At 34.4% G+C, this 17142-nt stretch overlaps 1 protein-coding gene across 2 annotated transcripts in view; it reads right to left on the bottom strand.

The window, feature by feature from the left end:
* The window catches only part of KIF18A (kinesin family member 18A), a 40687-nt gene that overhangs the window by 11669 nt on the left and 11876 nt on the right, over window positions 1–17142 (bottom strand). For both annotated transcript variants that reach the window (XM_090140153.1, XM_090140152.1), the window contains exons 7-13: window positions 16867–17043; window positions 16046–16120; window positions 15682–15791; window positions 10791–10953; window positions 7819–7983; window positions 6611–6732; window positions 5165–5403 (exon numbers count right to left, since the gene is read on the bottom strand). In XM_090140153.1, coding sequence (XP_089996279.1) covers window positions 5165–5403; window positions 6611–6732; window positions 7819–7983; window positions 10791–10953; window positions 15682–15791; window positions 16046–16120; window positions 16867–17043 — 1051 coding nt within the window. The remainder of the gene's footprint in view (window positions 1–5164; window positions 5404–6610; window positions 6733–7818; window positions 7984–10790; window positions 10954–15681; window positions 15792–16045; window positions 16121–16866; window positions 17044–17142) is intronic.

The following is a 17142-nucleotide window of genomic DNA, read 5'->3' as shown; positions in this document are numbered from 1 at the left end:
CATACAATGTGTTAGCATGAAAAGTCACATAAACTGTGGCAAAGCTTTAATTAGCTTGTGCTGAAAATTAACTGTCTGAATAACTTGACCACAGAAACACACTGAAAGAACAGCCAGACTTTTGATCTTGTTTTTTACCCCTATAGCTTTGTAGTATTTTAAACACAGGAGAATTTTTCCATGAAGTAATATTTTCTTGTAAGTTCTATGCATTACTAGAACTCAGCTAAAATTTTACGTCATTTTTAAACTTCTGATAGAGAGAAGGGTCTTTTAAGATCGTATCAAAAACCTTAGACAATGAAGTCAATGTTTTGGAAATGAAATTCAAAAGACTTATTTCTGTGATACACCTTGAACACGAGAATAAAATCCTTACTTCGACCTTTAGCATCATTTCTTTTTTTTTAAATTTTATTCTTTTCTTAAGTCATTTACTAGCTTGATTTACTTCTTTAGGATCAGATAATGGAACACAGTTAATGGAGTAACCCATAAAAACTTAAGGTCCTGCTTTCATAACTTCTCTTGATCTACAGAACTGATTCAGCTGCACTGGATTTCTGGAGACTGATTATAATCCAGTAAGTTATTTGACTTGAAGCATTCCAATCTATGAGAAAACACTCATCAACAATTAATTTGCATTTCAAAAACGTCGTGGTTCCCTCTAAAATAGCTGTCAGCAAAAGATAAATGTATCACTAAAAATTGAGTTCCTGCAATCAGTGCCTCATGTTTTATGATATGCAGAATTAAGTGGTTTCCTTTAAACACAGATGTATGTGTGTAATCTTATTCCAAAAATGTAGTTTCTGTATGTAAATGTGGATAATGCATGGATATTGCATACATCCTTAGAAATCGCAACAAGTACATAATAGAGTCCCTAAGTTTATACTAAAGATAAATTTATATTTTCCACAAGTATTACATAGATTACATACCACTTTTTTTTTTTTTTTAACATCAGTCAAGTTTTTTTAAACATCATCTCCAAAAGCCTTCACACAAATGTAGGTTCAAGAAAAAGCCATCATATTTTTTCTCAGCTGACCTAGCACAAACTTTTCCTCTGCTATAGACACTTCCCTTTTGCTACAGAAGCATGTTTCACTGGGACAAATCATTTAATTGTCACCTAGTAACTTGTCTAACCTTTTTTCCACAATTACTCACTTGGAGTATTTCAGAAGTTCCTTCTCCAAGTAATGTTTTTATTTGAAACAGAAGAGAAAAATAAAAATCGCTGCTCCCTACTCACACTGTGGAAAGTAAGAATAAAATCACAAAAAATTAACTGTTTTGCTCCTTCCCCCTGACAAGCTGAAGTCTGTGCAGTTATGTCATAGGTGAAGCATGGATTTTTATACAAGAAAAAGTAACTGCTGTGTAACACAAATATATATATACACTATATATAGCTATATATACTATATATACACACACATATATATATATATACAGTAAATAAATATATACATAATTTGTCTCTGTGCAAAAACACTGCTTTCTTCCCAACACCTTAAACAAGTGATATAAATAATGAAATAACAGTGTGCTAAAGGTGTGGGGAGGATCTGTAAAAATCTTCCTTTTTTACTTGTTCACTAAGATGTTAGGTCAGCTCCTGCTAACATTTGCCAAGCAAACTTCTGAAATGACTTAAGGGCGACAGAACTGGATTCCTGAATAATTTATTTCATCTTAAAGGAAAAAAATACTATATCCTTCCTACTTCTGATTGGGATGCTGCCTTTCTACTTCTTCATATTTTCCCATGCTCATGTGGTTTTTTTTCTGAATAGTTTTATTATTCCATAGCATAATGAGGTAATACTTCCAAGTATTTTTCAAGTGAATTCAAACAAACAATTGAAGAACAGCTACTTCATTGCATTTATTTTGTGCTCCACTGGAAGTTTTTAAGTCACTTTATTTTCAGCTGAAATGGACTACTTATTTTCTACCCTCACCATCCAACATGTAAGAAATGAGTGTGTAAACACGTGATATCTTAGGAAAGAGCACAAAGATTAAAATTAAGTAAAAAATTATAAATATGTTAATAAACTTTTTTTTTCTGAGCAGAGTAATCCATTTTAGCACTTTAAAAATTCCATTATGCAAAGTCAGTTTTCATTTCAATTCCAATTCCATTTCAAATGTCAAGTTCTCAATACAGCCGTACCTGGTAGAAATTTTTATCCCATACAGTTACACCTACAAGCTTTTGTAGAATTATGGCTACCTGCTGAGCAGTAAATTTTACAGTAAGAATCACCCCCTGAGGAAAAAGCTGTTCAAGAAAACCTATTTTGAGTTAGCCCTCCAGCTTATGCTGCCAATGAGAGAGAGTGTGAGAGAGAGGTAGACTTCACGAGGAATATCAGGTATTGGTGATTCATGAGAGGAGCCTAGGAGTATCATAATGCATTTCTACAAGTTCAAAGCAAACAGGAAGAGCACAATTAGATAAAGAGAGAAAAAATGTGATGTGTCTGGTTACCATATCCTTTTATATTACATAATCTCCATTTGAAAGACAGTTCTTTCTAACTGCTTTTCTCTTACACTACAAGCAGCAAATGAAATATGTAATTTTTTTTTCTATATCCTTTCACACAGAATAGCAAAAATAATACAGTGAAGATTTCTATGAACATCTTTAGGCAAAGACACCATTTACAGCTGGAGAGAAAAGTCTATCTTTCTCAAAAATAGTGTCCATTTACTTAGAAAGCCGTAAGTTCAACATTTAGAACCAGAGAATGTCTACTTCATTCAGATATGCAAGACAACCCTTCAACTTATGTTATTAATTCTACAAGAATGAGTAGTTTATACCTTAAAAGTTCCTGTAGAATTCATATAGCGATTTTAGTGTTTCTGAGCAAGAATAGATCTGGTGTAGCATTTGATGAAAGGTAGAACAGAACTAGAACTCCACAATGAAGCTTGCACTAGTGTAAGCAAGCCACAGAAATTTAAGTTTATGACAATATCCCACATATGACAAGACAATCTCTACAATCAGTATTTAGCAACAGCTTATAGAGTTCACAGGAATGGTATTTGGATATATTTACACACTCTCCCCCTAACACCCAAGCAAAAAAGAAGAGACCCAGTCAGTCTTGGACTGAATCAGTAATACATCCATAACAAGAATACTAGCTAGCAGCACTGCTTTGTGCTTGCCTTGCACATTTACAAGACAGATGTCAAAAAGAAAATTGATTCTGTGCAAATCTTGAGTTCTCATTTTATAAAAGGTTTAAAGAAATTCACATTTTTCCTTCCAGTCAGACTAACGCTTCCACAAGCCCACCATTAACATTCTAAACACTATTTAAAAAAAAATGAAATTTTGCTAAACGTACAAATTCCAGGCAGAAAATCACAATCAAAATTATGAAGGAAAACAGTCTCTTCCATTCTCTCCACAAGTACATTCATCTAGACACATACACAAAACATGATCTGAATTGAGGTTTTTTGTGAGTCGAACTGCTAGTACCAAAAATTTTAGTTCTAGCACTGGAATCAAGATATTACAGTGGTTGAATTCTCAGAGTTTTGACAAAAACAGAAAAAGGCCTTCAACTCTTTCACTAAACAAATCTGCTTTGTTGTGACAGAATAAACAGACTAGGAAACTAACTTTAAACTGTATTTTCTTTGTTTATAAATAGATAGTTAGAACAAGAAAGTAACTTTTTTTATTCATTTCATAAAGCTTTGCAAAATAGATTTTCATTAGTATCCTATCACAGAAGCAATGCAGATACTATCACTTATAACTACCGTAATTTTCCCAAAGACTGCCAGCAACCTGTGATAATATATCCAATTCCTTTCTGTACTGGAAATGTGATTGGAGCAGAGTGAAAGAATGCTGCCTCCCACTGAGATCTGTTGCCCTCACTCTAAGGACAACCAAATAAGCCACTAACTGCTTTTAACCTTGCTGAGCCTCCGACTAGCATAGGCAGAGCCCTAAGTGCAACAGCTCTTTCCTTCTCTCCTCAAGTGCTAAAACAAACAATTCTATACCTTAAAGAAACAGCCCACACAATACAATCTGACCTTATGCTGCACACAGCAAAATAAACAGGTCAGCGCTCTGGTGATGATCAACAGCAGTAGTAATGTGTCAAAATCATGCATTCATTTGATGAAAACTGAGCAAAAAAGAACTTCAGAACAATTCTCTATCCCAGAACAAGCTGAATAACAGAAAGCTAAAGAAAACAAGGAACTAATTGCACAGTGCTCCAGGGCTTATTGCTTCTCCATGTCAACCACCTTTTGAGAAGCACAACAATTATTAAATGCTTCCTTTTCGTTACCTATGAATATCTTTCACTATTCCGATTTATTAGCTTTACCCAAGAAAGCTCCAGTGTGCTGAGTGTTACCTATCCAGAATAGAAGATTCAAGCATTGCACCACAGCATCTCTGAGATCCCATTCACCATCCCTCAGGACAAATGCTCCTTTTTTCCCCAGATAGCAAACAAGCACAACTTGTTTGCTATCTGGGAAAAAAATCTAAATAAGAAGAAACAGCTGTCTAAAATTATGGGGAATTCACAGGGCTATCACCACACTGCAAAACAGCCAATTTCACAATAAAAACACTGAACCTTTGATCCTTTGAGAAATAAGTTTATAAAATGTTGTAATAAATTGTTTCCAGGTCAACTCATAATTAACAGAAAAGCTCATTCTGCTCAAATATATTACTTCAAACTGAGTAACTGTAGTAGCCGCTTAATTTTTAGAATAACTTTGAAATAATTATAATACAATTGACACCAGAACTTTTTCCATCAACATCACCTGAGTGACTGAAATAGATTAGTACTGCTACAAAGTACCTAAAAACATAGACGGATGGGCCACATTACAAGACAAAAAGGGAGTTATTTGTTAGAACTGAGCTACTAAAAAAGTCTGGCCACTGAAAGAGTAAGCTTATTCCTCATGTCTAATAAGGAATGGCATCCGCTTTTTACAGACAGTGGTCCTGAATCTCAGTTTTACATTCATCCTCAATATTAGCAGAAGCGTGCATCCACTGTTAAACATTAATGAGACACAGCTTTTTCATAAAATACTTAAATATTTCCAACAGAGAAAAATTTAGTTATATACTTACAGCATGGGGTCTTCTGTTTGTTCACAAGTTGTGGGAATGCAAAGATAGCTGACACATCTAGCTCACAGTTTTCCTTCTGTTCCTCATCTCCAGTCTGGTCAGCCCAAACTACTGATTTTTGTCTTTGAATCAGCTGTTCTACCTCTCCAAATTCAGTCTCAGTTGAAGTATTTGTCAACCCAGCTTCTTTCAAAATCAGATACTGCTTGCGAAGAACTGGAAGCAAAGCATTTAGAACTCTGTAAAACAAGAAGATAAATGTGACTAAATCACAATCTGGTCTCTATTAGCACTGCTGCTACTGCTAGTAAGGGTTTTTCCTTGTCCTCCTCCATCCTGGAGATCTGCTGTATAGTCTTGTATTATTCCACAAAATTTCAACTAGGAAAAAACATTCTTGACTAAGCTGAGTAACTTTTCTCTTTAGCAAAATCGTGTATTTCACTATAAGTATTTTCCAAGTATAGTTTTCCCCCAGTGCTGAAGATCCTTGGTTTTTCTGTTTCTAAGATCACTCAAACAGTACAAGAACAGTCATTATATCCTGATGGAATTTTGACTTTCTAAAATTAAGTATAAGATGCATGCACAAATGCAAAACGAATTCAAGTGACAGAAGTTTCAGAAATCTATTTGAATAAAAGAATTTGTTAGCTCTTGCCTCAGTTGCAAGACTAAGCTGTGGGTTCAAACAGTAGCCAAGGGGATGCGTATAGAAAAAACAAATGGGAAACTTGAAATTACAGAAATGGAATGTTAAGCGTGCAGCTTTCAGCTTTGAAGGCTTGTGTATTCATTATTGTAAAGCTTATGCTAAATACCCTTTCTTCAAATGATGACTAGAAGCTGGTTATTTCATTTTGGAATTATTTCATTGTATACATTTTACATATATTTACTGAAGACATTTGTGATTACTTCTCATTGCATATCTCACACCCTGAAGGCTTGTATTCAGCAGGTTCAAGAGACTGATGACAGAGCTGATATTTACCTTCAAATTCAGCTTTTTTTTTTTAATAGTCTGACCACATTATATACCAGTTTAATTATAATGTTCTTAGTACAGGTAGAAGCATTTAATTTCCTGCACTGTAGACACAAATATGAATGCAAACAATTACAATCAGTACTGTTAAACATAAAAGTGAAAAAAACAATGGCCTATTAACAAGTCCTAAAAACTACGCAGAGAAAGAAATGAAGTAAAAATAAGTGATAGACACAGTGCTCATAGTTTCAGATAAACAAAGTATGACAGAAACCAAGATTTACCAAGTTATTTTTTTCCTTATCTTTATAGAACAACTCTAATCTAAAGAGAAAAGTGCGAAAAAAACATGCTGCCGTTTTAACTAAATATCAATTCTATAGATATGTATTCCAAAGTTACAAATGCCAAAATGGAAGTTTTTAAGAGACCTCCCGTACTGAAACTGTACTTACTTCTCCATCTGCTTATAGTGCTGATCTTGAAGGAACAATAGCGATAACATGTGCTCAATCTGGGCTTTCAGGTCCTTAACTTCTAGGTTTAAATGGCAACACTGAAGATCTTCATGCAGTTCCTTAGGAAATTAGCAATGAAAAAAACCCAAAAAACTGTAGCCAAATTATAAGTGAGAAACTGAAGCATAAATGAAAATAATAGGTGATCTATTGAAATGTAAAAGTAAAATGCATCAATAGTATTCTAATAAATTTATTGTGAATTGCTTGATTTTAATTTCCATGCATAAATATTGTTTTGTTAATTTCCTTTGACAAGATGAGTGTGCTCTAATTAGCTCTAGGAGTCCAGCAGGCATACATGTATTTACATGCGTATGGCTAAAGATACACTTGCTTTTCCTATGTACTTGCTCCATATTTGGATTTCAGTGATACTGACTGGAACAAGTCTTCATCATATTCAGTCATCTTCCTGTGATGCCAATATTTTGAAATACTTTAAAATTCACTCTTACAGTATAAAAAAATTTTAGTCATCCTAATACAAATATTCCATTATCTGAGTTATACAAGTGCTCATTACACAATGTAATTCGAGCCAACCTAATTGCCAGCTGAAATCAAAAGTCAGGGAGGAATATCCCAACCCTTTCTTTTCCTCATTTTTTTTTCCCCTGTACATGCTTTCATCCCTCCCCTTCTGCCAGCTCTGTTGTTCACCTGGGACTGTATCAAGCTCGAGACGCTAAAACTTGGAAGTGAGCTTAACACAATTTCTTCCTTGATTCTCACCTCTCTTGCAACCTTGAAATGCATGTTGTTTTTTTTTGTCAAGATAAAAACTAGGTTAGGCATGCTTAGACAAACATTAAGACCTACTGTGAAAGCAAGAACAGAAGTGTAGGGCAAGAAGCAGGATCAACTCTCAAGCAGCTGTCTCAAGTTCTCAGCCATAGCATTTATTTTCCTTTAGAATGTGTTTTTACAGGTAATTATAAATTTTTACATGGAATGACTGTACAAGCAATATGATATCTTGATGGTAGAAAATCTAAAATATTTAACTCTAAATTTTGAAACCACTCTGAAAGAATTAGTCACAGTAAAAATCCTAAGAAAGATGGAAAGAAGAACAACCTATTCTTGAGTCAGATGTTGCTTACAATGCATGAAATCTGTCCTTGAAGTGAAAGGCCTTTTACCTTTGGAATACAGCCACCTTGATCCAGGAGGCGCATTTCATTTTCAACGCGATGCAGCCAATTGGTATTTTCCTCAAAACGTTCCATCTTCTCCTCTTTTTTCTTCTGTACATGTGCACAGTAGGTTCTAAGCCTTGCAAGCATATGATCCCGCTTGCAAGTGGCCTAAAATTGAAAAAGACACAGCGCTTAAAGCAGCAACTTTCATATGATGTTTTCTAGCATCTCTCTATAAAACAATTCCATGTGCTTACACAGCAAATATTTCACATTTTTGGCTAGTTTAATAAAAGTAAAATAGCTCATTCTCCTTATGGAGCATTACTGAACCACATGTAAACATTCCCATACTTTTTTGCTAACTTTTCAATGTGTTTATGTACTTCAACACTTGGTGAGCAGAACACAGAACCAGCACAGCAAAGACACCTGAACTGTGTGCGCGCTCCAGGCAAAGACTAAACTCTGCTCAGAGCTTCACTTAGCAGATAAGACAGTCTAAGGAAAAAGCAAAGAGATGGAAGAACCCAGAAGGTCAAAGGGAGTTCCTCAGGGAAAGTACCAAGAGAAAGAATTGTCAGACTACAGTTTCAGTGACTGCTGGTTCCTGCTGTCCAGTAAGGGCAGGGCAAAACTTTCAAGACTGTTAAAGTAGAAAAAACAGATGTGTTAGTTTGCATTCTGGTCATTAGTTTTTACCTGGTACAGGAAATGCATGTCAAATGAAGATGGCATTGACAATATCCTACCATTTGATGAACCCTTCTAATAAGTCCCAAGGAAGAAAAGATGTGATATTACTATACTGAAATAGAAAAAAGACCAATTAAAGCATGCTAGCTATATGATTGTTTTAGAGGGCATGACCTCTGAAACACACTCTCCTGGCCAAGACACTTGGCTCCTACTCTGTAGTATGACTGCATAAGTCACATGAGATGGAGAAGAAACTTGTCACTCCCAGACTGAAGAACTGGGATGTACTCAACAAGTAGATTCAACATGGGCAATTGCAGAAGGCAGAAAAACTGATGCCACGATTTCAATGCTTTTGAGGACTACACTCCTTTTAAAGGTGGTAAAAACCACAATGAAGCATCCTAAGTGGAGGATTTCATATCTAATGCACCTTTTAAAAACCTATGAGAGTAGCAGTGTCTGCTGTATCTTAAAACAAACTGAAAAGTACAGATTGCAAGGCTGATAAAGAAAGCTTCGAGATACGTTGGGTCAAAACTGCATAAAGACTTTCTTACACTTAGTAAGGTTAACACTACTGTAGGTACAGGAAAACAGACAGAAACAGGGGTAACAAAGCAGAAGAATTAGGCAGGAGTATGTAAACAGGACTTTTGAGCATACAGTGCTCAAGTTCTAGAAGGGCTCGAACTCAGAGAAGTTAGGTAGAAAATGGGATGATCAGTCAAGATTAACCAAATTTCCACTAACTGAAGTGTCGCAAATGCTTTTTCTGTGACAAAATTTTTGCAACAGCAGAGATTAAGGGAACAAAGTCGAATAATTTCATGAAGAAGCAAAACAAGAATACTATTCTTTTGAATTTAAGCTTTCAAATTGAGGCTTTTCAAGTACAGGTAAGAAAACATGCTTTACATTAACTTGTCTGAAATGATTATATGTAGTTACTGAGCACAAACAATTAAATGGAAAACATATCTAACTTTAGAAGACTCTTCCTTTAAAACTATTATTTCAGAAATACAACTGCAGCCTCACAGTGCATTTCAGAGAGAAGGCCCAGAGACTGTAAAATATGTAGAAAATACTTGGAAGAACAGAAGCATTGTAATGTGCAAGTAATCAATCAGATATCTGGGTTCCAAATTAAAATCCAATTTGTTCCAAAGTAGTCTCATTTAATTTTACCATTATTATGACCTACTCTTATTAGTAACTTATTGTACTTATAGAACCAATGATGCTTGACAGTTAGGCACACCTGTAAATTATCTAAAGGCAAAAACATCATTGGAGTATTTGAGTGCAGTACTGCTAAGATCCAATAAAGAAGTCAGCTCATTTGAAACATTTATGTGAAATTGCGCGTGAGCACACAACCTCCATTATGAACACACTGTGCCCCACTGGACAAAAAGCATTACTTCAGAGTTTCTGTGACATGAAAGAATTCTAGAATGTGTTAGTCACTTGAAATATCCTAATGACAACCAAAAACTCGTGACATGTTTTTCCATTTGGACCAAATGTCTTGTGAATTACTGAAAAAAATAGTAACCTAGCAAATTATCATCTTCAGCTCAACACAGACTGTTACTGCCACTAATCAAAATCAGCCCCACCCTCAGTTTCATATGTACATAAAGCATTTAAGTCAAATTGTATCAGAGAAATTAAAATACTAGACATTACCTTGATCTTCTAGAAAGAAGTGAGCATTCAGTGCAATAACATCAATTGTTAATACTTTGCCTCATACTCTCGAGTTAAATTTCATGGCAGTTAAATGCGATTTTGGCTCATGTAACTTTGCCCATGAACAGCTATTCAGAGATCTTTCTGGTGACTAGTGGAAACAGTAAGAATGTCTTGTTCAGCACCATGTCAGTGTTTTTCCTTACGAACAGGATTAGTAATGACACATGGATTTCTCAGCTTCATAACAGCTTTTATGGCTGTACCATCCATACATTATCACACTGTTTTTGGGCAAGATCATCATGAGTCTCCCAAGGCATTAACTAACTATGACACTCCAACCTGAAGAAGGTTAAGCTGAAAAAAGTTTTCACAATTAGCAGTAATAAGCAGAAACGCACAGTTTATGTGGCCTGGGGAAAAAAGCCTGACTGGCATTAAAATAATATTTTCTGTATTAACATTAGAAATATTATCTGAGCGTTAATCAGAGTGTCCCATATCAACAGTATAAATAACAAAGCACTAGCTAATTGTTTAAGTTACATAAACACTTTAGGATTTAGACAACTCACCTTCTCTATTCTTTCTTCAGAGCATATCAGTTGAATTTGTTCATGATACTGTTTCTGATAATAGGCCTTCAGTGTACTGACTTTCAGCTGCATTTCCAGCTTTAGGTATTCTTCTCTGATTTCTTCACGGTTTGCAAACACATTTTTAAGAATTTCTTTGTATCTATTGCAAGTGAAGTATCACAATAAAGATAAGCAAGTGAGCTACTAATAATTATTATTACATATATACATGTACAAACACACAAGTCATCCTTTATTTTGGGAAAATCTCCAATTCAAGCTGTAAATCAGAAGATGCATCATATCTTAACACTTACCAGGCTAATAGGGAAAACACTGATGGAAAATACTTAGAAGTTACTCCAACTAGACTGATGTCTAAATGGTCTCAAAAATCTGCTTATTCCTAGTCTGCAACGCAAGTTAGAGTAATAAGCATAGGGAAAAAGCCTAGAAAGATTGCCACATTGCAGTGTAAGTTTCTGGGGTGGTACTTTCTTCCTTCACTCCCAAATACTGCAAGTGCAGTCCAAAATAGCCAAAAAGATGCTGCATGCATCAATCATGACACTAAGATAATTCTCACCATAAGATGACAGTTTAACATGCAAGTGTTCTAAAGATGTGCAAAATTAGATCGTTATACATTGTTTATTTCAGGGCATCATGAAATGCTGTACAGTTACTATAAAATTGAGCATAGGCTGAAGTAGAGAACAAGCTGAAGAGACGTTCTTGCCATATAGTTAACTTTTAGACATGCATTTCAGAAGTAGCAATTTCATAATCTGAAGTCTGAACAACCCAAATTGTTTTATTACTTGCATTTTAAGAACAGAGCAACTCCTTTCTACAGTTTCAGAAACTCAGGAGTCTTGCCCAAAGTTCTCCAGACAATGCTATTGTACTGATGTAAAAATCTGTACAGATACACAATGGATTTAGAAATATTTCTTTAAGGAATAAGATATTCTACTGCAGAACATGACTGCTTTTACTTTACACTATTCCTATCTATACAAACAGTCACCCTATGAGTGAATGTTTGCACAAGTGGCTGAGAATTTTTTTTTGCCTCCACAGTATCCATAGAAACATGTTCCCTCCCACCTGCTTTGGAAATATGGCAGGAGAGAAGTGATGGCAAATTCTATTCATTTTAACAGCAGTAAAACTCTGCAAGCAGTTTAAGTGAAGCTGCAGAACAGGATCTTCTCCTGTACTCCATAATTATTAGGAACTATTACCAGTAACTATCAATAAATGAACCTTTTGTGTAGTTAAAAATCAGCATCCCAGCTATAGTATCAAGTAGAAAAGCCTTTGCAAAACTCCTGCTTTGAGATGGATTTCTCAGTAACCATACTTTTCTAAGAGGTAATCTTCCCTATTCTTCACTTAAAAATGTTAGAGTGAACGTGTAAGCACATGCAGGATATAGTTATCTCTGGACTACCTACTTTCAGAGCTCACAGACCTATGTATGGGTGGCAGTACCAAAGTCAGTGTCCACGGTCTGCATCAATAGGCTGAAGACTTGAAAGTTTGGCAGATATTATGTCTCCTAGCTTTAGTCAACAGAAAGCACAGGAACGACTTCTAGGTTTGCAGGAGCAAGAAAAGTAATCAGGTGAACCTGAACCTCTTTCAGATCACATTGGAAGATGTCTTTGTTTTTTGAGCATCAAAATCCACATCATGTGATACTATTAGTATGCTTTAATAAAATTTTTCAAATACCCTTAATTTAGGGACATGTGAATTGATGTAGCCATAGCAGTCAAAACCCTAATTTAGATAGGAGAGAGAAGAATATAGATAAACAAAGAATGTTCTTCACAGAACTATGGTATATATGCCACAGTCGAAAAGTGGTAATATTTAGACAGGACAAAGTAATCCATTAAATGACCTCTTAAACTTACAGTTAAATAAGGAACTCGTCCAAACTGCTAACGTTTTGCAGATAAGAATGACACTTTACCATCTCTTTCCAATAAAATATCAAACTTCTACTTTATGATGAATGAAGAGACAACCAACATCCAGTAAGTAAAAGCATTTCCCCCTACACAATTTCTTAACTATTTTCTGAAGAGGTTTCACAAGCACAGCTAAAGATATCTAACAGCTGTAATTTCTTTGGTTTTGATCCAGACACTTGATGCTAACAATACATCTCTAAACAATATATAATAAATCTCTTCTCCTTCAGCAGATAAAAAATACATACACAATGAACCTTAACAAGCTTAAGTTTAGCCAAACAAATGTAACAAAGATTACCTCCTTTCCTTGAAAAATCTCCAAGATCCTAATCTGTTGCTAAACAGTCAAGTCTGCCTAAGAGTATGGAAGATTTTATACTAGCTCAATTTCAATGAAATCTTGTTGGGTACTATTTTAGTAAACATTTCTTTTCTTGCACTAACCTGTAATTTGAAGAAATGGATTTTTACTTTTATCTCAGGAGGTTTTCCCAGATAGAAAACACATTCAAGAGGCCAGTGAAAGTATTAACTGAACTAAGTAGGTGGATAAATATCATGATACATGATGAGATATGAAGGGACAGACCCAGTGAGACTTTCAAACCAAAACCTAACCTTCTCATGAAATATACTGACTTGTGTAACAAACACATATAAATATCTTAAGTATTCTCGTCACCAGAAAGATTTGTAGGAACATCATGAAGGTTAAAAAATCTAAGAGCAATAGGAACAAAAAACCTACTGATGTGAGTGAGTTTCTATGTGAAAGAATAACTCCAGTTCCTGCCGCTCAAATCTCACAGGAAGGGTACTACTGATGAGATATTTGTCAGCCATAGCAGCATCTGCTGTCATATATGCATTCTACATTGTCAGCCCACAAAAACAAATTAAGTGGCTTTGTAGAAAGCTGGCATTCATATGTCCCTCTGTTCCTCACCCTGAAAGGTTACTAATAAAACAGTTAACCTGACTGTGAGCAGAAACAACACATTAGAACTTGCATATAGATTTTATTATTATTCTTTTTAATATGCAGTACAGTATCAATTTCCATTCGACAATATATTCCTAGAATTAATGGAGCCTTACAGAAACTCTACTATACCTCTCCCAGAAACATACTATCTCTACTAGTCTAGGCTTAACCAGTTTATTGATAATATATCTTAAAAGCTATAACTTTCTTACTTGTAGGATATCATTTTCCCATTTTTTAAGGTTACGAAGATCAGTTTCCCATCACAAAAAACAACAGTTGTTCTCTCTTACTCAAGGACTGCCTAGTTTTCCAAGTCCTATAGAATGGGCTTGCATCACCCCACAGGATTATTCCACAGTTATTTATCAGGAAACTTTTCTATTATGCTTTTTCCTTGTATTAAGCATATTGTATTATTTTATTACACAGCACTCAAATGCAACACTAATCTATAGTGTTACATTTATCATTCTTTTTCTGTCCTCAGCTTACCATGCAGCCTACATATATTTAATAGTTGCATGATTTATTCCTTCTCTACCCCATCCGTTCCCCAACCTTTTTTTTCTTCTTCTCCTATTGATTATCTGGCTGGCAGTTGTTAGTTATATCTTATTAGCAGATGTAGTGATATTTCAATGTGAATAACAACACCTCAGTAAACAACCCTAAGCCAGCTCTGTGCTACCCACACAAACAAGATCTATCCTGAGTATTTTTATTTGTAAATATTTAACTAACGCCATCTCATTTTTGTATAGTAGGACACTATACACAAAGGCCTGTAGGTCTGTAATTATATTATATATATGTATGTGCACACAAGTTCTAAAAAGTTCTTTTAGCAAGAAATCACTTGCAGGTGTGGGTCCTTCCACTAATAGAAGAACAAGAAAATAAGATCCAAAGTAAAGGCAAGTTAAAATAACTTCATAGCAATATTGCTGAGTATGGGTTCAAAATAGAGTAAGACTTGAGATAAAGGGAAATGTAAATCTTATCTCAAAACTGAGGTTATAATATGGTAGTTAATACAATACAGTAGTTTATACATCTGAGAGTGAAGGAAGTTATTTCTCCCCTCAAAATCTTTAGGTTTTGGTACTCAGAATGAACTTGTTACTCCTACAGAGTAACAAGAGATTTCTAGGAGAACACTAGAACATTTGTCCTAAATATCTTTTGTACTGTCAGTGGTAGAATTTCATATGCACAATTATACAGAATACTAGTAGTCTTGTGACAAAAATAACCAACTTCTCAATGAAGTAGCTTCATTTCAGTAACGAAGGCAAAGATAAGCTTAACTAATCCCATCACATAGGTTTTATAATAATCATATGCTTACTTCTCAACATTCATAACTTTAGTTAGATTCCATCTCCTATCACACATACAAATGTTCTCGATATCAGCTGTTAAACAAAAACTTGATGGGAATCAATATAATCCACACCATAATATCTACATGACAGAAGTATAGCATTGTCAGTAAACACTTCATAGGAAAGTAGTTATAGATGTAAGACCTCCATCATAGATCTAATTCATGATGTCAATGAGTCATATCAGCTTCTCGATGGTCAGACTACATGATTATCTCGCAGTATTTTGTTGAATAATTTGCGTAGTAAATTAAAATACTTCCTCAAGTGCTCAGTACTTATTTTAAAATCCACCTTTTCAACTTTTCTGAACATGAGTGGCAGTACTGCACTACTCTATGTAAAACAATGTTAGGAGTTACAAAACCAATACTGAAAGAGTAATTTCATTCTACAGATATTTTTACTATATTATCTCTTTTATATTATACTATTTTTTATTTTATATATCATTTTACTATATATTTATTATTTATAATCAGGCAAACCTCAGTCTTGAAGGAAAAATCTTCATGTGATCAATTTACCTTTGTATTTCCACTTGCTGATGGTTTGAAACTACAGAAGAATCCTGGCTTTGATGGATGCTTGCTTTCTTTTCTTCATACGTTCTCAATTTCTCCTTCAACATCATGATCTTAAACAAAAGAGTAACCTTTAAGCTAGATTTTTGTCCTCAATTTTTGAAACCATCCTTCCACACATTTGTCTTAAAACACATTACAAATAGCACTAAGTGATATCCTTTTTGAAAAAAATGAACATTTCTGAAGATTGCACAGAATTATTAGGACAATATTTGCCCTATAGGTTCAATCACATTAACTTTATTTTAAAGTTCAAACTTGTAACAATTATATGTCAACATTTTAACAATAGATTATGACATACCTCTTTCTTCTGTTCATTGCAAATTTTAACATATTGGCTTATGTGGCTGTCCAAACTAACAACATTACTCTTCAACTGTAAAAGAAATGAAACAAATTATAATTCATGAAGGAGATTTTTTTTTTAATTTCCTTACATAAAATCGACTGTGTTTAAGTACTACATAATTACATCTGCACTATATTCTGAGAAAAGGCATGAATATATTTCTGACTTGGCCACAAAATTGAACCTTATATGCAACAGATGACTGCAAAAGCTAAAGTTTACCTCAAAAGAACAATAAATATTAAAAATAAACTATGCAAAAATGAAAAATATAGTAAAACTCCATAGTACATAAAAGAAATTTTGGTATCACAGTAGAAAGGATTATTAAAAAGTCACAACAATCTAAATAGATACTATAGAGCAGAAGACAGGAAGCCATAATGGATTTCCACTTGTCAGTATAATCTCATTCAAGATTCTTAGCTCCAGTTGAATCCTACTTGTGACAGAGCTGGACTGGCTCTTGCACAGCTGTTCAGATACCTTTTTCATGTGCTTTATTGATCTCTGAATAAAAAGTGGTAAGACACTGAAACTGGTTGTGGATTTCACCAGTTGAAGATTATTTCTAAGTCTGAGGCTAGGAAGACAAAATCTTTTCAGCTCACACTCAGTATCAAACACCCAAATGAAGAAAGAAGAGACAACAAAAGAACTTTGAGGAAAAGAAGGTAAGTAAATTGAAAATAGTCTTCTGAAAGAAATAACCCTTCTCTTAAGAAGTTATTACTATATTTTGTCAGAAGATCAATAAATACCAATATACTCACAGAAGACTTAATATCCTTTGCTCGGTTTGCATATTTAAGAGTATTATATGTATCATCATAAAACATAAAAGATGGACTAACAGCAGCTATCATTATTGTTCGGCAATTTCCTCCAAGAGAATCTTTCAACAAACGAGTGAGCTTGCTGTTTCGATAAGGAATGTGCTGTTTCTTGCTCTATAAAGAAAACATTGTTATGTATTAAGCAGCTGTACTTTAAATATGCTCAAATGTTTGCTTACCATTTCAGGAATACCACTAAACATGACAAACAGA

The sequence above is a fragment of the Phasianus colchicus genome, chromosome 5 (assembly GCF_987193195.1).
Source record: "Phasianus colchicus chromosome 5, bPhaCol1.hap1.1, whole genome shotgun sequence".
Taxonomy (NCBI): Eukaryota; Metazoa; Chordata; class Aves; order Galliformes; family Phasianidae; genus Phasianus; species Phasianus colchicus.
The sequence above is the reverse complement of the archived record's forward strand: the minus strand, read 5'-3'. Positions and strand labels throughout refer to the sequence as shown.